General features: G+C 35.5%; 1 protein-coding gene across 3 annotated transcripts in view; it reads right to left on the reverse strand.

The window, feature by feature from the left end:
- Positions 1-332: 332 nt before the first annotated feature.
- The window catches only part of LOC114251988 (uncharacterized), a 90543-nt gene continuing 63853 nt past the window's right edge, over positions 333-27022 (reverse strand). Inside the window, exons 1-9 of one of the 3 annotated variants that reach the window (XM_089727782.1) lie at positions 23338-24054; positions 17807-17957; positions 9763-9897; positions 7526-8215; positions 7086-7322; positions 6603-6834; positions 5031-5233; positions 3286-3731; positions 333-2448 (exon numbers count right to left, since the gene is read on the reverse strand). In XM_089727782.1, coding sequence (XP_089583908.1) covers positions 2200-2448; positions 3286-3731; positions 5031-5233; positions 6603-6834; positions 7086-7322; positions 7526-8215; positions 9763-9897; positions 17807-17957; positions 23338-23892 — 2898 coding nt within the window. In that variant the 5' untranslated portion in view covers positions 23893-24054 and the 3' untranslated portion in view covers positions 333-2199. Of the gene's footprint in view, positions 2449-3285; positions 3732-5030; positions 5234-6602; positions 6835-7085; positions 7323-7525; positions 8237-9762; positions 9898-17806; positions 17958-23337; positions 24057-27022 lie in introns of those variants that run through there. The other 2 variants (XM_089727781.1, XM_089727783.1) reach the window with 2 other exon arrangements.

Raw genomic sequence — 27022 nt, forward strand, 5'->3', positions numbered from 1 at the left:
ATCCGATTGACTTGAAACTTGGTATTCATGTAGAAAATACGTGTACTTAATGGATAGGCTAATATTTATACGAGTGTTGGACTCCCTACACCAGTTGCGGGGGCGTTAATGATGAGAATCTTTGTGGGGGTGAGAAATAATAATGTTAATTTTAAATGCCCAGCGAAGCGGCCGGGTACAGCTAGTCACTTCTAAAACTACTAGTGACTTGGCATTAAACGTAAACACAATCTTGTTGAGACTGGTAATTAATTAACTACGATTAGGTACTGACTGTACGACGTACCGATGTGCGAAGACAGGGAAAAAGATTTATCGAAGAAAACCGTGTGTTTTAACATGGCATTAAATTTATTGAAGTATAAAAGTATAAATTACAATAAAATTCTCATTATAAAAACAATACCTTAAGTACTACGTGACGATAATACGTTGGCAGTGGATACCGACTTACCGAAGTTGATTTATAACTAAACCGATACAGTGGAAATAATTCTAGAAGTTTCCATTTTTGCATTAAGTACATTTTGTTATTAATCTTACAAACGAATTCAATTAAAAACTAATATTATGACATTTACTTTGGAAATCTATAATATCATTATAATAGCTATCAAGTAAAAACTTAAACATGTTTAATAATACACGACCTAAACACGATAGAAATAGAGTTTCGTTTACACGTAGCGAGGAAAGTTCCAAGGTTTTTTAGTTACGTTAATAATATGTCAATCAAAATGGCTACACGATTAATAAAAAAAAAAAAATTGTTTATTTTCCAAGAAAAATAAGAGTTAAGATTAAGATTTGAAATTATAATATTAGAAATTTTGAAATTCTGCTTTTTGATATTCGTCAATTGTATGATGACAAAAAATAGCACTTCATTTTACATGTAAAAACCATTACGACTATATTTATTTAACATTATATTTTAATACCTAGTAAATTCAATAGCTTTACTTTTACATTAATTTGCATTATATTACGTAAAAGCTTACGTTTGAAATACAATAATATTTCTATTTACAAATGCGTATTCGAAGCATTCAAGAGATTCTAATAAAAATGAAATAAACGATTAGTTTCTTACATCTAAAATTAATAATATTTATGGACGGAATTTCAAAGAGTACAAAAATAAGCACCTTATCGAAACAGACTTAAATCGATAGTGACCCGAAGATGCTTCGTATAAAAGCTTATAGCTTCGGAAGAAAGGCTTCCGATATCAAGATTAAAATCTATAGAAGCATCGACTTTTGGTCGTATAAAGCATCGCCCTTTCCATAAGTAACACAATTACACAGTTTTTTGTCTCTTTCTCTCGTGTTATCACGTAACTGACAATGCAAACACACAAAAGCCTTATCACTATTGATAACGTTGTAACCTGCGATGGTGGCAGGTACCGTTTTGCTGTGTTTTGATGTCCATGGTTATAAGCTCACCAAGAAGTGGTCCGTAAGCTCGTTTGCCTTCGAGATCATTAAAAACCTAAGATTAAGCCCTAGCGCTTTTAATGTATCCATAGCATTTTCGATGTCCACGAGCGGCGAACTTCTTATTTAATGATGGGTCGCGCATCTGCATCGACATTAAAAAGCATGACAACTAACACTTTTTAAGTTTGACCGACGAAATTCATGGCTCAAGTCGAGTCAACTGGGTTACCAGAGCTCACAGATGATATCCAACTTAGATGCCACTATACATGCTGAGATACGAGGCCAAAGCCGTAAATTGGTACCATCTTTCAAACCGAAACTCTAGAAAGCTTCACGATAATTAGATACGTTCCGTGATTTTTATATTCCAATCAATCTCATGATTTGGTCTGAGTAATTACCAAAAAATCTCAAAAAAACATAGGAATTTTCCCGGAAAATACGAAAATATCTTGATCATACAAATTACAAAACTACACGTTTATTTATCACTAGAATACGATAACTCTATGGGAGCTCTAATTGGAGAAACAAACACTTACAAAAGTTCCTTCACAAAAGAAATCTGCCATAGATTTGATTCAAGATATAAATCTCGACATCACGATCATTATATCGTGTGCGTATTGAAAGATACACTAGACCTCATTTAAGTTGCCTAAATACATTGGATTTAAGGAATGAATTGTTTAGTTTGTAAAGACGTACACGTGGGCTGTCTGGATAGTCCTTCGGAGAAGCGGCTTCAAGATCACGTGAAGCAGTTGTCTTCGTCGGCGTGGTCGGAGCAGTCGATGGTGCCGTCGCAGAGTTGGGCCAGCGTGATGCAGCGCCCGTCCACGCAGCGTAACTCCCCGGTGGGACAGGGTGACACGTGCGCGCTGGTCGACCCTCCCCGCGGTCCGGTCGGCAGATCGTCACTCCTCGTCCCGCCCTTATTCATTTCAGGCGATTCTTCTAACTCTTCCGCCTTTTCCGATTTCGATTCGGCTTCCGCTTTCTGTTTTAGTATTGTCATCGGTTGTCAGTATTGGTTAAGTCTGCGCTTGGCTTGGATAGTCCGTCTCGTGTCCGACCCAAAAAAGCAAGCTTGGGTCGAAATTTCTAAATAAGATCTACCCTACTAAAATTTGCCCTATAAAGCTTAATGCCTGACAGAATGAATGAAGTACCATTTAGTACCATAGAAGTACCATAATACAAGCCCTGACACTAGTAGGAATTGCAAGAGATGTTTCTTATAATTAACTCTTGGAATGTCTTTTTCACCGACCTCAAGACATCCAAGACAACTTTATAATTTGAACAGCACCAGAGACCGGTAAACGGTAGGCCGCGGCTTGGCTTTGCCCCTAGTATTGCTGACGTCCATGAGCGACAGTAACCACTTACCATCTAGTGGGCCGTACGCTCGTCTGCCTACACGGGCATTAAAAAAAAATACCGTGGTCAATACAATAATTATAAAACTTCACTCTAATATCCTGACCAGCATCTACAGAAGATAAAAATTAAATTAAAGAGTTCTTTTTGCTATTGAAGCGTGTTCTTTTAGTTTTCAAACTGGATACATACATTATTTTATTTCAGTTAAATGAGTGAATGACTTTAGCATTTGGTAATAAGCGTTTACTGGAAACCCTTGAACATAACTTTGAGATCAGAGATCGAAGTGTCGATTGTGTTGTTAAACCTTGTTAATGTTTGTAGGCAGCGGTTTGGCTCTGCCCCTGGCATTGCTGAAGTCCATGGACGACGGTAACCACTCACCATCAGGTGGGCCGTATGCTCGTCGGACTAAAAGAGCAATAAAAAAAAAAACTAATTACATTCCTACCTTTAGTAGAGCCGCTCCATTGATAACCCTCTCCAGTTTGCTGATGGACTGATCGAGTCGCGTGGGGGCCGGGGCGCCGCCCCCCGCGTCTTTTTCTATAGACGACTTCGGTTTGGTCATCTGCGATTTCGCAACCACCCGCTTAGCGGGCTGTTCTTTAGGTTCTCTCTTCAGGTCTTCGAAGAATCCGAGGTCTCCGACATTCACGTCTTCCTCGGAATCTCCATCGTCAGCGTTCTGTGTTGTTCTCTCGTTGTCTTGCGAAGAGTGTTTGGTGGACGGAGTTGTGGTTGTTTGTGTATTGTTATGTCTGGTTTGGATTGTATGCGGCATATTTCGGTTGTAGGGCGTCAGTCGGGACAGCGAGGGTCTTCGCGTAAAATTCCTTTTGAGGGAGTTGCTGCTGTCGCTTGTGACCAAAAGCTCTTTGCTGCTTTCATTCTCACCTGAAACAACGTTTTTATGTGATTTAATTCAACGATATGAATAGGATATTGTTTTCACTTTACTTTTAGGGAAACTCTTTTTTAAATAGGTTTCTCAGAAAAGTAATGTAAGCTAGCTCTTTTTTTCATTTTTATACTTAGACACTAACGTTTTCGAAATGTAAGTTGTTGACTTGGTTTTGATGCGGCAACAATAAGAACAAAGTCAACAACGTTTCTTTGATAATGTGTATTTTATTTGGTTGGAATATTGGTACTTTTTGTTGGTTATTATATTAAAAATTCGAATGCTTTAAATACGTAAATATTTCTTACATATTTTTTTTTTAAATAAAAGCATAATGTAATTTTGAAAGGTTTTTATTAGATTATAATTACAAGCCTACGTTGGCTTTAATACAATGTTCGAACATTTTTAAATATACATAGATTTTAACTACAAATTCAATTTTTTAAATAACAAATCCAATTTGTATTTCAAGGTTAGAAAATTATTTATTATTCTATTAAAAATCAAAAAGAAAAAAACCCAAAAATACATTTCAATATAATATCTTCCAGTCATTTATTTTTTGAGTTTTCTTCTTTTGTTTTAATTTTAGGTATACTAATTTTAAAAGAAATTTTAGATGAAAAAAAAAAAGTTGAAAGAAATCGAATTTGATATTTACAAAATTGAATTTGAAATTTATAAAATTGAACTTTTTTATTGCTTAGACGTGTGGACGAGCTCACAGCCCACCTGGTGTTAAGTGGTTACTGGAGCCCATAGACATCTACAACGTAAATGCCGCCACCAACCCTGAGATATGAGTTCTAAGGTCTCAGTATAGTTACAACGGCTGCACCCGCCCTTCAAACCGAAACGCATTACTGCTTCACGGCAGAAATAGGCAGGGCGGTGGTACCTACCCGTGCGGGCTCACAAGAGGTCCTACCACCAGTAATACCTACAGTGTACCTACGTCTTTTGTCCTCTTCCTTTGACTCCAGTAGATAATATATTTGTTTATTGTTAATCCGCCCTTAGCGGATCTCTAAAAAGGAACATTGAAATCTTCACGATCGCCAGTTACGTCCTGTCTGTGAATCGATCATGTTTATGGCGTATAAATAAATAAGGTAATTAATTAAATTGAATCGACGGTTCGTTCACATGTTTGAAGGGTATTAATTTTACCTACCCGTGCGGACTCACAAGAGGTCCTACCACCAGTGAGAATTGTAATTTAAAAAAAATGTAATTAAAAACCTATATATCAGTGGTTTTTTTTTATTATTGGGTCATAAAAATTTAACCTGTATTGTGTGAGTATTGTCGTCCATGTGAATTCTGCATTCTGTTCGGTCTGCGCACGGCGGGCGCGGGCGCGGACCCGGCCTGCTCCTCGCCCGCCACCACGGGGCTGCCGCACACCTCGACGTCTTCGTCTTCCCCATTGGAGCAGTCCGCGTACCCGTCGCAGAGCCAGCGCTTCTGTATACATCCTCCGGACGGACACCTATCGTATTCAATTAACAAGGATAATAATAATAATTAGAACTTTGAATATATTATATCGACGCTTGAAAGGTGACTAAGCGACAATGCGTGAACTTTACAGTAGACTAATTTAAAGTTGAAATACCTGAAAAAATTCTATTTTAATGAATCTAGCTGTAGGATTGAAATGATTTTAATAGACCTAGAAATATATTTTTTTTGCGCATAGAATTTGGTTATTGCCTATCATTTATGTATAAAGCAGTTATTGTCGCTTAGTCACGTTTGCCTTTCAAACGTCGATATATATATGTATATATATAAGCATTTCAGTATAGTTACAACGGCTGTCCCACCCTTCAAACCGAAACGCATTACTGCTTCACAGCAGAAATAAATCAAGTTTTGTTGTTTGTTGACCCAGAAGAAACATGAGATTTGAAGTCAGGTCTCAACTTTATTAAAATTTATTGTATCAACTGTCCCACCGACAAAATTAGAACGCTTGACTATATTGCAGCAGACATATGCAGGTCAGGAGTAACTATTAACTAGGCCTCTTAGTACTTGGTCGTTGACTCAACTTTATTTATTGTATCAACCGTCCTACCTATAAAACTAGAACGCTTGACTGTATTGCAGCAGAAATAGAGAGGTCAGGCGTAACTATCACTAGAGCTCCTAGTACCGGTGTAATTAAAATTGAAGTCATCGTGGCCTAAAGGATAAGGGATAAAGAACGTTTGGCGCATTCATATCGAGCGATGTGACCACGCCGCTGTTCAACTCTCGGTACCGATTTTGGTGGTGAAATACGTGCCAATCCCCACGGCGAAGAAACGACATCGTATAAAAAAATCCAACCCGTTAAATATCTAATTTGCCTATCTACCTCTGGTAAGGCGTCTACGCACCTAAACACCGCAACTTTGCTTCGAAGGGCGGGAACGTTATAGTGTACCGCTTAGATTTAGACCTCATGTCTCGGTACAGTATCGTTGCGATGTCTATGGACTTCGGTAACCATTAACACCAGTCGGGTTGTGAGGTTGCTCACCCGTCTTTGCGGTAAAAAAATGTACTCTAAGTTTTTTTTTTTCTTTTTTTTTATTACTTAGATGGGCGGACGAGCTCACAGCACACCTGGTGTTAAGTGGTTACTGGAGCCCATAGACATCTACATTGTAAATGCGCCACCCACCTTGAGATACAAGTTCTAAGGTCTCAAATATAGTTACAACAGCTGCCACACCCTTCAAACCCAAACGCATTACTGCTTCACGGCAGAAATAGGCAGGGTGGTGGTAGATACCCGCGCGGACTCATAGGAGGTCCTACCACCAGTAGGTAAAGTAATCCTGTCGGAGATGCGGTAGGTAGAGCGTTACCGGAACTCGCGGTTGTCGCATTGGACGCAAGTTGCCTCGTCTTCTCCGCTGAGGCAGTCCCGGGTCCCGTCACAGATCCAGTCCCTCGGGATGCAGGATCCGTCACCGCACGTCATCTCTCTCGGGTAGCACGGCATCTTGGCTGCTATGCAGTTGTTCTTGAAATATTGCTGACAGTTGAACGCCGGTGACAGGTCTCGGGGGATCAGCCCGTCACAATTGTCAACGATAGCTGGAAATAAATAAAAAAAGTCTTTAAATCTAACATTCCATAAGGTTCGTAGCGAATACAATATTCAATTAAAATATGGGACGCGTCATAATTCTTGTATTCCTTCATTGCGGAAGTCGGCACGTGAAATACAAGTGAAGTAAAAATTGTAACTGCCGGCGAGATTTGAACATTGGCATAGTTATGTCGTATATAAATTAGTTACCTATTGTTTTAATGGTTTAAAAATACTATCGGTTAATGTACTTTACCTTTGCAAAGATTAAAGCATGGCAATTTCGGTGGATACGGAGGCGGGTTGCATTCAGGTTCCAGTAGAGCGCAGACAAAGTGCCTCACACGGTCGCTGCAGTTAGTGGCCACTAAGTATTCTATCTGCGGCAGTAAGGCCGTGATCTCTATTCCACCGACTGAAGCTGCGTTTCCTGCTAAGTCGTAGGGCAGCACTCCACGGCACAGAGGTATGTGGGTCGAATGACACTGCGGCACTGGAATAATAAAAAATATTTGCAATTTAAAGTTAAAATAAACGATCATCACCAGATATGAAATCTCCAAAGTGTTTGGTGCATTCGTGCGACACAGAATATTGGTCCGTTTTTAAAAAAAATCAATCACTTACATATTATGTTTTCATTTATCAAAATTCACCGCATGCACCCGTTTTAATTGGAGTAAAATATATCCTTACCTTCGTAATTAATGTTAGTTGGATATTTTTTGGTAGTAGCGTCGTCACCATCCCGCCAAGTCGGAAGCGTGGGTGAGACCCTAGTGTTGTACACTGAACTTTGCGTGGTAGATTTAATTTTTTCCGCATCTTCCATAGAAATGCCGAACAATTTTGAGTGACCAGACGTAAAGTTAACATTAGATTTCACCGGTTGCTCGCCGTAGTATTCTTGCACTTCGAGAGGTATCTCGGATGACGCTTCGACATCTTGTACTCCGTTTGGAAGTTGAACGAAGTTTTGTTTGTAAAGTGATGGGCGATGTTTCGAAGACGCTTCTTCGATCTTTTTCGTGGTTTGTTTCTCTTCGTAATTCGTAAAATCGTTTACCGTTTCAGCTCTGAAGATAGATTCTGTGGTTGTAGGGACTGCGGTCACGTCTCTAAAGTATACTTCTAAGGGTTTTTCAGGTTTTTGAGTGATATGTGGTTTGAGTGTTGAGTCTTCGGGAAATGTGTTCGTTTCGTTAATTACTTTCGGCGTTCTCAATTTATCTTTATCAACCCTTTCATTCCCGTATTGCACCTCTGGAGTAATATGACTCGGGAATATTGGTGCAACCGGCAGCAACCTTTTAGGATCCGTTTCCGTAATTGTATCAATTATAGCGGTAATATCGTAACTCTTGTCATTATCAGCATCGTAAAAGTCTATTTCGGATGGTTTCGTTCCTGCAATAATATTCATTTTACCATTCACACAAAACAATACTAATCTACATTACAATAATGTGAAAATACATATTATGAAAATAATGTGCGTGTACACGGTACTTTGTTTCAGCTGCTCGAGAAATAAATTTAATGCCAGTTTGTGAGTCAGTGATCTTAAATATAATGTATGGTTCCACTAGAAAAATAAAATTAAACTCACCGCTTCTGGTATATCAATCTTATTACTAAATATGCTTACATTAAGAGACAAGTTCAAACAAAGGTCACTTAATGTTAAGTTATTATCGGAGCCCATAGATGTCACAACGAGAGAGCCACCGTTCATATTGAGACATGAGGTTGAAATCTTAATGGTAGAATTGCGTCTCGCCCATCTTTTTCTTCCTACCTATGCTGATAGCCTTGAGAGGCTATTTCAGCTTCACCCTAACGTGTAGGTGAGCTCACGGGGCTCAAACCGGAGTGTTGCTAACACTAGCGCTAGCAAGAGCAGTGCTTCGCAGAATCTACCACCGGATTGGAAACGTGACCCACTGAGAAGATCCGGCGAGAAACTCAGTCAGTGGTCTGTGTCTATGGGTTACGTCACCCATCAATTATAACGGATGATTGCTTTACGGCAGTCAGTGAATAGTTAAGTAGTAACTAAGAAAATTTATAAGTTTTTTTGTTATGCACGTACCACGATCTGTATAGACTGTTGCCGGTTAAATTAAGCATGACAATTATTGTTATTTCAATAAATTTATGATCAAGTCAATCACCAACTTAATCATAATGATAAAAAATATTCAATGTGCTTTTGTTGGACTGTGATCTAAAATATCCCCGTAAATTCCTTTATCAAGAAAAGTTCTAAGATTATGGTCGTTTCCATTTATAGCAGTGTCATTACCTAATACCTACCCCCTATCAATTTCTCTTACTTCTCTCTTTTTTTAAAGAGTAATACTATATAACCCTTTTATATATCGACGCTTGAAAGGCAAACGTGACTAAGCGACAAAGCATGAACTTTACCGTAATCTAATTTAAAGTTGAAATACCTGAAAACAAAATTTATTTTAACGAATGTAGCTGTTGTAGAATCTAGCTAGTAGCTGTAGGATTGAAATTATTTTAATAGACCTAGAAATGTATATTTTTTGCGCATCGAATATGGTTATTGCCTATAATTAATGTACAAAGCAGTTATTGTCGCTTAGTCATGTTTGCCTTTCAAGCGTCGATATGCAGTCGTCAATTACATTAACATAAGAATTGACCCCTACCTCATTCACCAAAACACACGAATCACCGAGACTTACTAACCAAACACCAACCTATTATATGAACCGTTGCTAATTACAAATATAAGCTCGCCAAGAAAATTGTAGTACTAATTTATTAAAATATGTTACCCGAAGAGAAAATGGTACTTTTCTCCATAAAAGTAAGAACCAAACCGGAATTTCGTGCTAAAAATAAATGGTTTAAATGCACACAAAGTAATCTTTTATTAGTTTAAAATCCAAATAAGTTACCCTGTGTTTGAGCACGATCATTGTCATTCTTCTTGACTTTACTCTCTTCAAATTTGTGAGCTAATACATTATTGTGTGCTCTCGCAGCTTCCCAGTTAGTTCCATTAACAGAGTCTACGTCAATGTCGATCGTATCTGAAAAACAAAGTAAAATAATTACTGATGAGCAAATCTAAACTGTCTCAGATAGGTTTTGCGAGGCATTTACACTAAGGCGCGATAATCGCTCGCGATATTTGCCTTACATACATACTTATATATTTATATTATAATATGTAAACTACAATTAAGTTAAATATATGTATTTATATATACGAGTATGTTGTAACAAAAAAAACCTAAGAAATATTGTATACGGAGCATTACTATTATTTACGTAATTACGGTAGTAGGGTATGTTGTAAATGGAATATATCCGGTATTTTTCTTTAATTATTATCTATTCTGCTTGTTTCTGTCGCAAAGAAAATTCAAGCCGTGCGGTTTGAAGGATGGTACAGCCTTTATATAATAGATTTGAGTACTCATTTTTTCCCTATCTATTACTCACTGGTAGGCTGGTAGGTGAGCTGACGGGCTCAACCTGAGAGAGCTACTAACACTGGCCCTAGCAAGAACAGTATCGCATAGAATCTCCCACCGGATCAGAATCGAGACCCACTGAGAAGATCCGGCGAGAAACTCAGTGGGCTCTGTTTATGGGGAACCGTTCAATAGCAAAAATATCGAAAGCTCGACACCAATCTGTGAAATAAGAAACATAACTTATATCCATTCACACTAATGTTATCAATGCAAAGTAGTTCGCTTTGTCTGTTGCGTTTTTACGTCCAGCCACTGAATCAATTACTATATACAACTAACTATATTAGAAAATTTCCAGGATGTACCAATAACAATTGTGAAAATTTATACCCGACGAATTAAGCTTTACACGAAAGCATACAATATGAACGAAGAAGCAAGTCTAAAACTGTTTATTCTTTTACTTAAGATGTCGGTGATTATGGTCGATATTCGAACACTGATCGAACGCTGGTTACTTACTAATTATATTTCTAAGGTAAACATTACAAATTCAACGGAAACTCTGGGATTCGGATGCTCATGAATTCACTAGGATTTTCAAAACAAATATCGAATGTTGAATTTCGTTAACAGAATTATCGGGTACGTTAATCAACGTGTCAATAGCCAGACGAGACGAACGAGGCGTTCATTAATTATTTTTTGGTTATGTTCGGAATTTTGAATAATTAGTGGAGCTTTTCACTGTTAGAGAAACTCATTCGGAAGTAAATTAACAGAACGATAGATAAAAACTTCATCAGACAGCATTTTAAATCAGTCACTTTTCAAACCCAGACAAGACTAATGAGTTTATATAAAAGCACGAGTCAGGAACTAGAATGTCACCAAACTAGATTTTTTTAATAGATTTCCATATCGTTAACTCTAATCAGATACAGTAAAATTCGGCGGCTTTTTTTCTTTTCTTTACTCTTAATAAATAAAACAAATTGCTTAATTATCTGATCGAATTTCTAAACAAATTAGAAAGCCAGTTTTTTTATTTAAAATCTAAAGTGCATCCTCTTATAACAGCAAAAAACTTAATATTAATATTTAATTTATGTTCATTCATTAATGCTATTTATGTAGTCTACTAAACATAAATTGATTGTAGTATAAAAATACTACCCTGTATTGATCCTATCCAATGACATTATGTTTAGTAGATTCAGCTTTTGAAGTTTTAGGTTAAGATGTAGAAAGAGAGAAGAGAAAGAAAAGGAAGACATTAAATGGTTTTTAAAATCTGATCTAAAATGTCGTCTTTAAAATGTCGTCTTTTTTCTTGTCCTTAATCGGTGCTAGCCTAAGGAACTATACCAACGGCTGGACGGTGAGCTCACAGGGCTCATCCTGAGAGGACTTGCCACCACTAACCCTAGCAAGAGCAGTGCTTCATTGAATCTACCGCCGGATCGAAATCGCGACCCACTGAGAAGATCCGGCGAGACACTCGACTTATTGTATCTATGAGCGATGTCGTCAACAACTCGTTTTTGAACAAAGCTTTTCAACCAATCACATTATTCACTTTACTTCAAATGGCAGCTATGGTAACAAACTTACATCTCTCGAGCAACATTGCCGTCTCCATGCGTCAGCCGAATGAAATTGTGTTATAGTGTAATCGAAGACATGAGTGGATGAAGAGGATATGATACAATCTGTTAATTTTGAGAAAACGGGCAACAAACTTTTATTACTTGTACTTTTTCTTCGTACATAACTCCTTCATCACATGTAATATCTAAAACTAGCCTTTAAATTCGGAGATTTAAGGTCTAATATCATTTATAGGGACATAATATATTCATTCAATGTAAAAAATCAAAAATCTTAAAAATGGTACTTTACCCCTTCATCCACTGATGACTTGACTTCGATTATAACACAATACTCAATACCATCAATAGTCTAAGTTGAGGATCTAGAACATGCAGTGGAACAGTTGATAATCCAACGCAAAATATAATAAAATAGTAGAGTGGAGAACAAGAGAGCATCGGGACTGAAAACTCTACGTCAAGCTTCTGTTCGTTATTTACAGCAAATTTTAACAAATTTTCATGCTACTTTAACAACCACTGATACATGTAGATGACAATTGAAGAAAAAAATGTAACTATATATTTATAATAGCGTACGAGCATTCCTATCATGGAATGGGTGGAATTGTCGGCAAAAGCATATTTACCTTACCTTATTTTTATGTATTTGTATTAAGCGGTAGGCAGCGGCTTGGCTCTGCCCCTGGCATTGCTGAAGTCCATGGCCGACGGTAACCACTCACCATCAGGTGGGCCGTATGCTTTTCTGCGTACAAGGGCAATAAAAAAAAATCCACGAACAATTCAACCCTCAAAATTTAGTAACTACCTACCGTGTGAAAATTAATGCTTCAAGTGCAAGTGAACAAAAGAACGAACAAAAATTAATTATTATTATTATTAATTACTCTGTTTTATAATTTTTAATTTATATTTTTTTTAGAACGGGAGGATTATTTATTACCCAGGGGCCTTTCTAGTTTCATCAGGATAGGTGGGCGAGCACGGGCTCAGCCAGGAGGGGTGGGATTTTGTAACAGCTGCTCGAGAGCCTCCGAGGGAGACCTGACAGCTTAAGGGCAATTGCTTCGCGTATGGATGTACTGTCGGATTATAATCGCGAACCGCTGAGAAGATCCGGCGAGAAACTAAGCGAGCTGATCCTATGCGCTACGAGTAGTTTCCACGTCGATCTGCTCGACGAGTTCGACAAATTAGCGGAACGGTATGACCACGTAAAAAAAATTAACAAAAAAACATTTACTTTTATATATTAGATAAAATTATTTCAATGATTATGAAATGCTTTGCTACATAATCGTATATGATGAATCTAAAATAGCATGCTCCCGTTTCGGCGATCTCAGTGTCATAGGTGACTGGACCACACTTCCCGGGTCGGACGTTCTTCAGACTTTATTACTTACTTAATCTTTACAAATCAATCGTTAAAGTTATTCAAAATAAGTTGCTTTAACAATAATATACGATGTTTAATGATTTCAAAAATAAATTAACATAAATTACAAAATAAAATTTGACCTTAACTTTTATCTTATAAAAACTTAAAATTACTTACATCAAATATTATATTAACGATCATTATAAAATAACATGACCAAAACATTGATTCAGAAGTAGGCTTATTTTTCATACATGACTTCCAGTAATAATTAAATTGGAATCAAAATGTTCTTAACGCAGAAACAAAAAAAATATATAATATTTTTAATATTTGACAACACAAAAGTCAATTTACTAATTTAAGACGTTCCAATGAAGTCTCTAGTCATTTTTTATAGCAGTGCGCCGTGTTCACCTGGCGTTATTACTGAGGTACTTGATAACTAGAACATATTGTGAACCCGCACATCGTAACTTGGGCAGACAACCAATGAGATAGACCGACTGCTTGGTCAAAATAGCTTCAGTTCCCTCTGTATTTTGTACCGTATGTTTCATGGAAAGTGCTCCGAGGAGGATGGAGGTGCTTTTTTTTTATTTCTTAGATGGGTGAACGAGCTCACAGCCCACGTGGTGTTAAGTTGTTACTGGAGCCCATAGACATCTACAACGTAAATGCGCCACCCACCTTGAGATATAAGTTATAAGGTCTCAAGTATAGTTACAACGGTTGTTTGAGATGATCCCACCGTCTCGTTTTTATCATCGCACCGCCCGCTACCGGAGTAGAGTTCATCCATACTACCTCGAGCCACTGCGTTAATCCACAGTGCGTTTCCAGAGATCTTTTTGCCACGTACCATACGGTTTTGGAATGAGCTCTCCTCCACGGTGTTTCCCGAGCGCTATAACATGTCCTTCTTCAAACGAGGCTTGTGGAGAGTACTTAACGGTAGGCAGAAGCTTGGCTCTGACCCTGGCATTGTTGAAGTCCATGGGCGTCGGTAACGACTCACCATCAGGTGGGCCGTACGATCATCTGCATACTAGGGCAATAAAAAAACGTACGCGTTAGTACGTATAAAGGGTGGAATAGTTATGCAATACAATTTAAATTTCGACCTTACGTTCAACTACCCACCTTGAGATTACAGAAAAGTTTCAATTACACAATGCAGTAAACAGAAACGCACGAAGTTTGAATTCATTGCAGTGGATTAAAATAAATTCGATACATGTACACATGTGAAATACCTTTAATACAGCTATTAAAATAATTTACCTCATTTACTTGGTTCGTGATTATTTTAGGTCGACAGCGGCCTCAACTAGTCTAATTTCACATACGTTGTTATTTATATTTAGCATAAATACTATTTGACAGATTAATAACTTCGAAATCTTATATATATACCGGAACAGAGCCTACGAAAATTGCACCAGAATTATTTATTTCTTAGAATCATTAAATTAAAAAGCCACTGATATTACCGATGCATTATATGACGTAATTGTATGAAAACGTTAGGTCACTATAGCTTTTAGCAAATAAAGCATACATAAAGTGTTAATTGGTGCTGTACGCGACGATGAAAGTGAGGTTATAAAAGACCGGATTGTTCTTTGTCTACTACCGGATTGACAGTAAAATAACTCATGAGAATGTTCTAATACAATTAAACATATAACCCTATTGATTTATAAATTCATATGAAATTGATTAGGTTACCATTATATCGGATGATACCGAATCCAATTGAGAAACAACTAAGATAGTTTAGAACTAAATAAGACTAATATTGTTCCTTACATATAATTATTTAAATTACTAAATCAATTTTAATGTAAATAATGTGAGTTACTTAATTTAAATATTCGCAAAACAGGCGTTGCATTGTTTTAATGCAAAAAGTTACGTGTTGAATAAGATAGCCAGAGATGTGTAGGCAGACATTCGCTGTAGGAGGAATGCGCGGTCAACGCGAGGTCAACTTTCCATTTCACGGGTCCTTGGCTAATGATGCGAACAGAGTTAAAGCAGAACATCCGGTCCTTGTAAGCGTTCAGGTTGTTGCAAAATTGTGATACATTTATAAATCATTTTGGTATTCTTTTAAAAACTCCTTTGCGTGTGAAACTCGAAAGTTCCCGAATGTGTTGTTTAAAGAACTCATGCGACTCTAAAGGCAAATTTCGCTCATGAAACCACGATCGTTAACCTCAGAAATATTTTATGTTCCTTCATTTGGATTGTGGCTTGTCGGTACCCAAAATAATGTACGCAGCTTTCTATATGCAAATACGAAAAAGGATCTTAAAAGAGACTTAATGAGGAACAGTGGAAGTGAGAAATGGGATTTTTATACGAAACAGGGTAATGAGTTCGATATTAATATTTAAAACGGTAGTATATCTATCAATCAATTAATCAAAGTAAACGTAATATGTAAAACGAACAGCTCCAACATTCTTGAACATTGATTTTGTAAACAAATTACATAAGTTTTGTCGCACGAATTCCAGTTTTGTGGACCACAACACGGTACTGTGAACACAGGATCGCCTATTACACTAACTAGATTATTATCGTGTAATTATCGTGTAAATAAACAAAAAATTATCTGTTTACATAATAAAAATACTAGGGGATGAGGAGAGGATGAGGATGAGGTATTTAATTTTTTTTAATAAATTGTGTTTTTTAGAAATTATATTATTTGTTATTTTCTTTCAATAAAAAAAAAGAATGTTTAAGTTGATTATCGATAAAGTTGATTATTAAAAACACGAATAAAACAACATTTTCTGAAAATAAATCGTAGCTAGATCAATTTATCGCCCCCGAAATCCCCTGCATACTAAATTTTATGAAAATCATTGGAGCCGTTTCCGAATTTCAGATTATAAATATATATATATTTATATACAAGAATTGAAAAGATATAAGATAAGATTAAATTATTATTTTGACGTCTGCTTGTCAAACTATTTTTTTATGTAGTAGCTGTTGACGAGCTTTAGTGAATCAATAAAAAAAAATCGAAATATGTAGTCAGTTTTTTGTTCAAATGTCAGTAGTAACAGATTAAAAATAGAGAAAATGTAATCCAAAAATAAATATTAAAGTGTCCGTGATTGTGGTCAAACTTTGTTCATTGGAAGACGAAAACTAGTTACGTTATGTAGGTATAATGATGTATTAATTCATAAATAGATAATAATATGTCGCATTACGTATACTAGTTGACCTGTGACATGATCTGTCGCACAAATGTAGACATCAAACGTAATAATGAAGCTTTGAAAACGTTTCAACCGAAATCCCGGAGTGCTTTGGTTGGATACGATGTTGAAAAATATCAATGTATGTTACGTTATCTTTATTATACGTAACGAAATCATGTATTATCAGAATTTAACATGCGCGTGCTTGTGTTAATATTATTTTATGAATTCACACACTTTTGTCATTGAAATTGAGTTTTCTTTTGCAATTTTGCCGATTTTGATTAAACATTAACATGAAATTTGTTGAAACTGTTGCGCTAGTGTATTTTTGCAAAACGTAATAATCGTCGAAAGATAAGGTTGTTAATAAAGACTATAAAAAAAAAACGATTAAGCAGTGATCAATACACAGCAGATAAACTTTTGCGAGGTGTCGATATCAAACAAAAACTTATCTTGATTAGTGTCCGCGAACGGTGCACCTATTGTAAAATAATATTTAGAAAGTTAAAAGAAATCCGTTAAAATTATAAACCAACAATAACAGAATCTATATAGAATCTATACAGAATAACAGATTATTTTTTTTCATCTAAAACAATAAAAAAATAATCTAGTGAATGTTGTTCAATACAACGTAAGAATAACTATACTATAAAAGCGTCCATTCAAATACACTTTACTTCAGAGAGTCTAACAATAGTTTTTTTTTTAAATCTACCTTCCTTATGAAAAATCTCATTGCTTTAGCAATCAGTCCAGAAAGCCAACTTCATATTGACAATTTTCTATATCCAATGTATTTGACCAACGATGTAATTATTATCAATAATTTATTACTGATCTTAGGGCGTATTGCGAGCCCGTACGGGTAGGTACCACCACGCTGCCTATTTTTGCCATGAAGCAGTAATGCGTTTCGGTTTGGAAGGTGGTGCAGCCGTTGTACTGAAAATTGAGACTTAGAACGCATGATTTAAATGTCTGTGGAGACGGTTGACCACTTCACACTTCTTAGGAATTTAAAAAATACGTTACAATATTATTATACTAATAGTATTACAATTTTAAGCGACACAGCAAAGGATCATGTGAGTTTTTGCAAAAAGGTAATTTATGAGTGTAAATGTAGTATGAGTAAAAGGAACATACCTCCATCAGCTATGTGCGTCTTTTTTATTAGTACTTTTTCATGCTGTTGCAGATTATGCGGTAATTGGACCGTGCTTAAGTTAAAAAATGATAAAGGACGCCATTTAGTATCGTCGGTAAGTTATAAATATATTTCGTACCAGGCATAAGAAAGTACACGAAGACTGCTAAGGCGACGCATACGGCTACAAGGGCAGCGGGCCATCGGATAACTCGTACCACTCTTGTCATCTTAGTACGTGCGACTCCACTGTCAACTGGAACTCTGTACAGGCTGTCTGGGTGAGATCCCTGAGGACAAAAACGGGTTGTCAAATAAAAAAAATTCTACAAGATTTGGCTGCCTAAAAGTATAACCACAGCTAATAGGCATTATAAATATACATAGGCAAGAATATTGCCAACAAAAATAGACAAGAGGACAGACCAAAGAATAAAAAAAATGAATCCAAAATTCAATCGAAGACCAAAATAAAATAATAAATCAGATTATTTTTCGGATTATCTTTAATAATAAAAATTATGTTAAGATAATAAAAAAAAAACAATTAATGTGTAAATGCTTAAAAAAGCACGAATTGCAAATGATGTTACCCCACTTTAGCGCTAACAAATTATGACAATGGATATACAAATATTTCAAAGCTCGTTTAAAATTTCTATAAGGAACTATATATATATATACTACATAATAAGGACTACATATAACATAATAATATGTATGGTAACACAATTTTCAAAAAACATGTACGATTGGCTCAGTCTTAGTCGATCCATTAGGTTATATAAGCAGCCGCAAAAATTGCATTAAAATCTGCATTTGATAAATGAAACTATTAAACATTATTACTTATTTACATTCCGTTTTTTTGGCACAAAATATACAAAAACTTTCGCTTTCATTGTGCATTTAAAATACGTTTACTTGGAAAAAAACCATGATCCACTTCGAAAGGTCACTTAAAATTCATTTCGAATAAAATATGTAACGCGATAGGCGTCGAAATTATAATCAGCAGAATATGTTTAGACGTTTTAGAACTACCGCGTAAGGGCTGTGAAATCCAATCGGGTAATTATTGGGTAGTTGTGCTTTATCAATTTGCATATTTTATACATAGCTGTGGATAAAATATGCGTAATATATTATGTATAACAATGATCTTTAATTGATAAATTCTTTCAATGTGAACGATATTTTAATACAAGATACCAATGCATTGGCTAATTGGTATATAAAAGCCACAAATACAAGACATATTTGTAAGAAAAATAAATAAAACTCAAATATCGTAAATGTTCAAGAAACCAAATAGATAAACCAATTTTTTTAAATGCGATCTATTTTTGTATTGAAACATTAAGTCATAAAATAGTAATAAAGGACCTATAACGTGGAGAGCTACCTAATCTATTACAAGAATCTGTAAGATTTGCCGCTGTCAAACGACGCGTCTTTCATACAAATCACCTACTTAAAGCTTTTGTGTCATTGTAACTACTTATAGTTAAGTATAGTAGATTCAAGAATAACAGGTGTACTTAAACTGACGATTTTTAGAGGTTAGCCAATTTACTTCGAAAGACGATGCTGGGAATTAATGACAAGACGCTAAAAGAACGTAATAACAATTTTTTTGTGCTTGGGTGGGTGAATGAGCTTATGGCCCAGCTGGTGTTGACTGGTTACTGGAGCCCAAAGACGTCAACAATGTAAATACCTTCTCCCATCTTCAGACATAAGTTCTAAGTTCTCAGTTCTGTAGGCTGCCCCGCCGCTCAACACCCTACACCAGTATATTATTTTGGTTATTTTCATTTTATCACGCAGCGTTTAAATCAATCAAAAAGTCGTTAGCGCATATTTAATTTATTAATTTACATTTTATATACTTAAAAAGCAAATGTTTTAATCTTCGTTTAAACATAAGAAGTAAATGTGTTGATCTTCATAATATTAGGCGAAGAAAAAATGGTTCAGTATTTGTTTGGTAGCTTTATTGCTTTAGCGCGAAATGTACTTAAAAACGATGTAAAGTTTAATTCCACCCATTAACTTATGTATATGTAAGTGTTGACGTTCGGTAATTTCCTTGGGGAAACGCAATCAGCGTCAGCCTGTTGTCCTCGCTTTATATTACGTTGTGGGCTCACAAAATTTGAACTCAATCAAACCATAAGTACTAAGAATTTTGTGTCTTTCTTCTTTTATGCTGTAGTGGTAGATAGTTTATTACCGGTTATGTAACGGTTCTTCTACAGCTCAAAAATCGCTGAAGTCCACATTAAGGTTCAGACAAGGCAGGAAATAGGGTATATAAATACACACAATAAATCCTTTTGAAATGTGGTGCTGGAGACGCATGCCGATGATACAACAGACAGCCGTGATGACAAACGAAACCGTTTTACAAGAGCTTCACATCAAACAACGACTTGCCTTAAATAAGCTTCTTTGGACATAATAGGTTGGAGAAAAAGTCTTTTCGCACTAATGTATGTGTGAACTTGTAATAAAATCACTTTGGCTATACTATTTGTTTTTTTTTTTGTTTTGGTATTATTCAAAGTTTAAACTTTACAGAAGATAATTCCAAATTAGGAAAATGTGTGACTTTTATTTATTTTTCGTACTGTCAAGATGAGTGAATCTAATGAAGAAATTCGATACATTTTAAAATTTTCCTACAAAAAAGGTAAAAATGGAACGCAAGCCGCGAATTTTTTTTTCGATGTTTATGGACCTAGTGCTGTGAGAGTAGCACAAATTTGGTTTAAGCGTTTTCAATCCGGAAATTTTGATGTCAAAGATGCACGTCGTCGCTCTGGTCGCCCTATCTATATCTATACTAATATTATAAAGAGGAAAGATTTGTTTGTTTGTTTGTTTCGAATAGGCTCCGAAACTACTGGACCGATTTGAAAAATTATTTTTCCATTAGAAGCCGACATTGTCCCTGATGAACATAGGCTACTTTTTAAAAAAAAAAATTATTTTATTTTTTTGGTTTCATGTGTGTTTTAATGTTTCCGAAGCGAAGCGAGGGCGGGTCGCTAGTTGCGGATAAAATGGATGCTATTTTTGAAAAAGTGCGAATCTAATGCGATCAAACATGCATGTTCGAGTTCGAGAAGCAGTTAAACGTGGGACAGATGTTAATACGTTAGTGAAAATATTGTGGAATCAACAGAAACTCTACAATGATCTATTAAACTCGCACAGTACAGAAATAAATGAAGACAAATCGCATATGGTCACGATCCTCATTAGTGAGGGAACGACCAAGAAGAAGAAATGCATAAACGTTATTACATAATAAGATTTATTTGTATAAATATTTAGATAGAATACTAGCAATTTTTATTTGTTGGAATTCGGTGAAATTGTAATTTATAGATGTATTTTTTCGTTATATAAATAAGTGAGCTCTTATTCATCGCATGTGACCAAAACAAGTTCTTAATTTTATCGTTATGATGTTTGTGTATCCTTATTTTATTTTCAAATAAAATCAAAAGTATTTCTTTGTGTATTTATATTCAATTTTTTCAAGACAATATTCTCATTAATAGTATTTTATCAACCTATATCAGAACTACTTTTACGGTCTAATCTTGCTTTTTTAATTGTTATTAATTATATTATTTGTAACGTTTTCAGATTTACTGTTTTCGTGGTTACGGATGACTAATAATTATTTATCTATTGATATTTTGCTACCTACCGTCTATTTTTCTTAAAAGCAGTTTGTTAGACTTCGGTTTTTATCTTTACTTGGAAACGTCAGATATATTATAATGAACATAAAAACGACGAAATTTAAAACGTAAAAGTAGTTTTACTCTCAACTATGTCTAATCAGTCGTGAAAGCCGTAGAAAATATTCTAAACTATATAACCTATATCAGGTTTGTCTACGTAAATTTATTGCTGCGACAAAATTTAAATAAAATTTAATTCAATATTATTCAACATTTCATGCCGTATAATCGATGTTGCATCCGGCTACCCCACTAGACTCGTCTCAATCATCGATGTTTAGCAAGAAATTTTACTGACTCTCAAGAATGTGTCTATGTGCTTTGCTAATGCAATAGTGCTTCAATTAAAACTAAGCTATTGACTTAGTAAATATACATTATGTTACCGAATCGACTAGTGACAGTAAAAAAATAAGGTCATACTGCAACTTCGGGGTTTATTCTATTGACACTCCAAATATGACAATGCTCCAGTTTTCGAACAAACTACACCCACATACCGATATTTTTTTTTATTTCCTTCACAAAATTATGTCGTATTTGTGAAAGGATTTGGATTTTAAACGAGCTATCTGTGTGCTTAGTTCGAGTTTTTTAACGTTCACGATAGCGTAAAAGTTAACTCAAATTTGTATGCAGTTGGAACGTTTGCTTACGTTTGCCGCTAGGAGCGCAACTGCATAAAAATTTGAATTAACTTTTACGCTGTCGAGAACGTTAAAAAACTCGCACTAAGCACAATAGTGTGTGGGAAAACCTTCAAAAATAAAAATGTAGTATTGAAAGAATGCAATTGAATTGGACTTACAAGCAGATATAATTCAACTAGTCAAAGCAATTATAACATTTAAGAAAAAAACCATTTTCTTCTATGTTTTTCAAATCTGAGTAGTGTCGTGATTGAAATATTGTGGTGTATGTTGTTGGTCTTGCACAACATGTTACTTGTCAATTTCAAATTATTAATGGGTACATATGTATCAGTCTAGTCCGGAACATGTAAGTACAAGACCTAATAGCCCTAGCACACCCTCAGTTAAGCGAAACAACAGGTCCCGTGAGACTAGTTTCACCATAATAACACACCTGATAATATATAAACTATAGTATGTTGCATCGACATCGTAATGTTGTGGTCATTTCAAAGTACAAAATGCAAAGTGAATAGTAAATTTAAGTAATGCTTTGAACTTTGTGCATTGCTTTATGGTTTAGCATTTCGAAACGCATTTTTTTAATTTCTATACATTATATTAGACTAGAGTTTGTACATATGTGGTTTGTTATCGTTCTTCATAATTTATTGCTCAATTTAATTCGCTTATTCCGAACCAGTAAATCACGAAGCATATTTGGAAATGAGATGCATTTTAACACCTACTCAAACCACAGTTTCACAAAATGTACAGTTGGATATTTAATTTATAATGCCTTAAGTGGTCAGAGTGATCATTGATTATTTAATATGTAATTGAGAGATCAAAGTTATGCGCCTCAATTTCTTTAATTTTATTCTCATGTCCATCTCGGTTAGACAGGGCTATAAATTTTATGTAATCAGAGATTTAACTTATATTATTTGTTCATGATTTGGAACTAAAATATTATGGCTGTTGTATAATCATGTTTTGAACACCTTTAGATTTGCTTTAAATGAGCCAGAGGCGAATAAATTGAGTCAATGACATTTTTTTTAATTCGAACAACTTTTAATGAAACGTCTTAAACCTGTAAAATAGTTACACTTTCCACTTGACAGAAAACCTCTTTTATCTTTCTGTGCTTTTGTAATAGAAAAACTTTTTTGCCTAAGCCATTATGAACTCATTTTTAACTTATTTTTCCAAATAATTTTCAGATCAAGTGACATTGCGATCATTCAACTAATTAGACTTACACTGTAGCTTACCTTAGCAGCAAATGTCTTGACTTCCCGCGGCTTGGAGAAGTATTTATCAAGTTTCGTCTCGTAGCCGGTGACGACATCATCAATCACGGCACCCGAAAAAGAATGAACTCGATAACTCCCGTACTGTTCTCCGTGCTCCGATATGGTCGGTAAATTTCCGTTTGGAGAACTGCAACTACTGCTTGACCTCGAGTACGCGTAATTAATAGAGCCATCCGTTGGGTTCTTAGGTTTCTTAGTAAATGCGTATTTTCTTGGTCGTTCTTCGGTCGGCTTCAAATCATAGGTTTCGAATTTTTCTGTCACATAATTTTCTTCTACATCAGTTGTCGGAACGTACCGTAAAAGTCTTGGTTCGTTTATCTTCTTTTCGTATTTGACGGAATCCGTTTCATTGTCTAGTTGCCTCACATTAAGGGAGCGTTGGAGCTCATTAGCTGTTCTCGATCTTCGCTTAGTTTTTCTGTCGACGGTGCGTTTATGCACGTGGTCATCCACGATTTCCGACTCCGAGGACGGCTTATCCCCATACAATACGTAGTTGCCATTCACCATTTTGAAATGTTTGTTTTAGTTATTTAGTAAGACGGATGCTCTTGAATGAATCTCGATTAGCACAGACATTTTGTAACCACGTTTAATCTCCATGCATTCGTTTTCTAGAAATTACGATTCGGTGTGAACAGGTCCGTGAGCTGCGACTGTTATACTGGAATTATGACGGCAGATATTGCAAATGCGATTGTTTGTTGATGTTTGTTTATTTTTTGTTTTGTTTATGATGCAATGGAAATCCGCAGGTGTGAAAATATGCGCTTACTGAATACAAAACACGCAGATGATTGTTTTCGTGTTATTAAGAATGTACTGTTTATAGAAATGTGTGACTTATCATTGAAAAAAAAGAGCATTGTGTTATATCATCTTAATAAGTAAAAGCAAGAGTAAAATTTTACCTCGTATGTTGTTTTAATAATATATCCTTGTTCGTAATGTCCTTTTAAAGTTTCACCTCAGCAGTCTTGTCTGTGTAATCACAATAATTTCCAGCGATCTACTTCGAAATAAACAATGGGAATGTTCGCAATGTCGCAAACAGCAAGTTCTAGACAGATAACATTCGTAGCGTTATGTCGGCTATATTGTTTCAATGCAGTTCCCGCGGTTTTTTTACTCGTTTGCGCGGGAATATTCTCAGTAAAACGCGTGCACGATCTGGCGGCCGGCTCGAATCGAGAGTAAATTGTCTGCAGTTGTGTAACCGTGTGGAGAACACGTTATGCAATCATTATCTTCTAATCGATGATATACGACGAATTGATTCGTAACAAATTCGGGAGGGATTCGTAAAGTTCATTGAAAGGTAGTAAATACGACAATTCATGTATCGAATAAGAACTAATGCGGTTAACAAATTTTTTGGAAACATTATTGTTACGTGGAGTTTTGAATGTAAGGTCTCTGTAATAAAAATCTCTTGTCAGAATGTATTAAACCTTCAAATTTATATCGAAATTATTTCAATGCGATATCCTTTTTGATTCGACGAAACAATATGCAGATAAAAAGTTTCGTCACTGTGTCGTATTCCTTTTTAAGGTCCATTACTGGTAGTAAGACAGCGTTTCATACGTTGCAAAACTTCGACATTGTTATTAAGTTCCGAATGTAAATTGATTAAAGATGGCAGATAGCCAAGAGAGAACGATCTCTACCCATCAATGCTCGATACGAGTTTGAGCAATAATTTTCCGATAGACGATACGCTATTTAATGCATTCGGCATTTCAAATGATTTATTGAGAAATATTCAATCCTTCCTTGGATTATACTATTATTTCCGGCACATCGCTGAAATACTTTTCTATTAATGTCATACAAAGACTTGGATGACAATTTCAGAAATGAAACTACATATTTACCTAGTACCACGGAATAGATAAATAAGGTACCTTATAATAACCTTATATATCTATTCCGTGCCTAGTACCAATTCATGTGAGGGTATTTCTAAATTGTGACATAAATATTTTATGTTAATGTAAGCCCAGAACAAGTGTGTTAGAACAATGAAAATTTGCACATAGAGAACACCGCCCTACGTAATTACACGTAAACCCTGCGATCGATCTAATCGTTTTCATTGTACCATCGAACACAAACCGAGTCCTTGATCTATGTGTAGGCAGGTTTATATTTCGTAACCTATTATTATGCCAATAGTTTGGATTCCAATTCAAAGTTCGTCGGATCGTCTCGACTCACTTTATCATTGTACTGTCTTGACATGTCGAGGTATCATATTTTGTAAAGTTCAATGTCGTTTCTTTGTTCAATACAAAGCATGTGGTTTTCATTTAATATGTTGCTCGAGATTAAGTTCCTTTCTTTTAATACGCTAAAAATAACAAGCACATACATCATAGAAAGGTAAGGACACTATTAACGAACATAAACAAACAGCATGGTTGATTTGTCTCAATAATATTAATTAAAAAGTAGTAGTCACAATCATCCTGCCAAAACTTTTACTAACACTTAGATATTCTAAATTAAATGCTGTACATTAAAATATTAAATCAGAATGTTTTTATTTTTATTTTAGACCACTTTTGTTGATTTGATGGCTTCAATAATGCTATTGAGTTATAGACAGCTGTCACCACGGCTGATTACTACCGCATAACAGCGCTCCTACGCTAGTGTATATTGTTTGTAAAGTCATCGTCTTTCATATCTCAATTGTTTTCTGTTGCGTATCTATGTAGTTTAGTCAGGCAAACAATGAAACTATGAATAATGCATAATATATTGAAACAAAATTAAAAATTCAGTTATATCTTTCACTTATTTTATTATTTTAGATGAAAGGACGAGCTCACGGCCCATATTTTTTTTTTTTTTTTTTTTTATTGCTTAGATGAGTTGACGAGCTCACAGCCCACCTGATGTTAAGTGGTCACTGGAGCTCACAGACATCTAAAACGTAAATGCGCCACCCACCTTGAGATATAAGTTCTTAGGTCTCAATTAAAGTTACAACGGCTGCCCCACCCTTCAAACCGAAACGCATTACTGCTTCACGGCAGAAATAGGCAGGGTGGTGGTACCTACCCGTGCGGACTCACAAGAGGTCCTACCGTAATAGAGCGTTATACAATATTATTGAGGCCGACCTCATTATTGAAAGTTTGTGGCAGTTACGTCGTGACGTCTGTGAAGCTTAAATAACCATTTAACACCAGGTATCTTAACGGGTTACCGAATCCTAAAACTTTAGTAAAGCGAATGCCATCACCCACCTTAAGACACCAGTGTGCTTAGTGACAATTTTTTAACGTTCTCGATAGCGTAATAGTTAACTCAAATAGGGGTTGTCAAAACTTTCGCAACATAATTGATTAATTTGGTGGCATCTGTCCTTGATGACTCATAAAAAAAACCCAATTAAAGTACAAATCCGAATACCGTATAATTTCATTGAACTAAAAATTGGAAATGTGAGATGCGTTACAAAAAAATATTGAATTCTCTTATTATTTTACTTAAAACCATTTCAAAGCGTGGTACATCTAAGTCAGTTAATATAAATAAAACTAGCTAACCCGGCAGACTTTGTAGTGCCTCAATCGATAAATAAAAGACCTAAACTTTTGTATAAAGTAAACTTAAAACAAACAAAAGG

Source organism: Bombyx mandarina, chromosome 05 (genome assembly GCF_030267445.1).
Source record: "Bombyx mandarina strain Sakado chromosome 05, ASM3026744v2".
Lineage (NCBI taxonomy): Eukaryota > Metazoa > Arthropoda > Insecta > Lepidoptera > Bombycidae > Bombyx > Bombyx mandarina.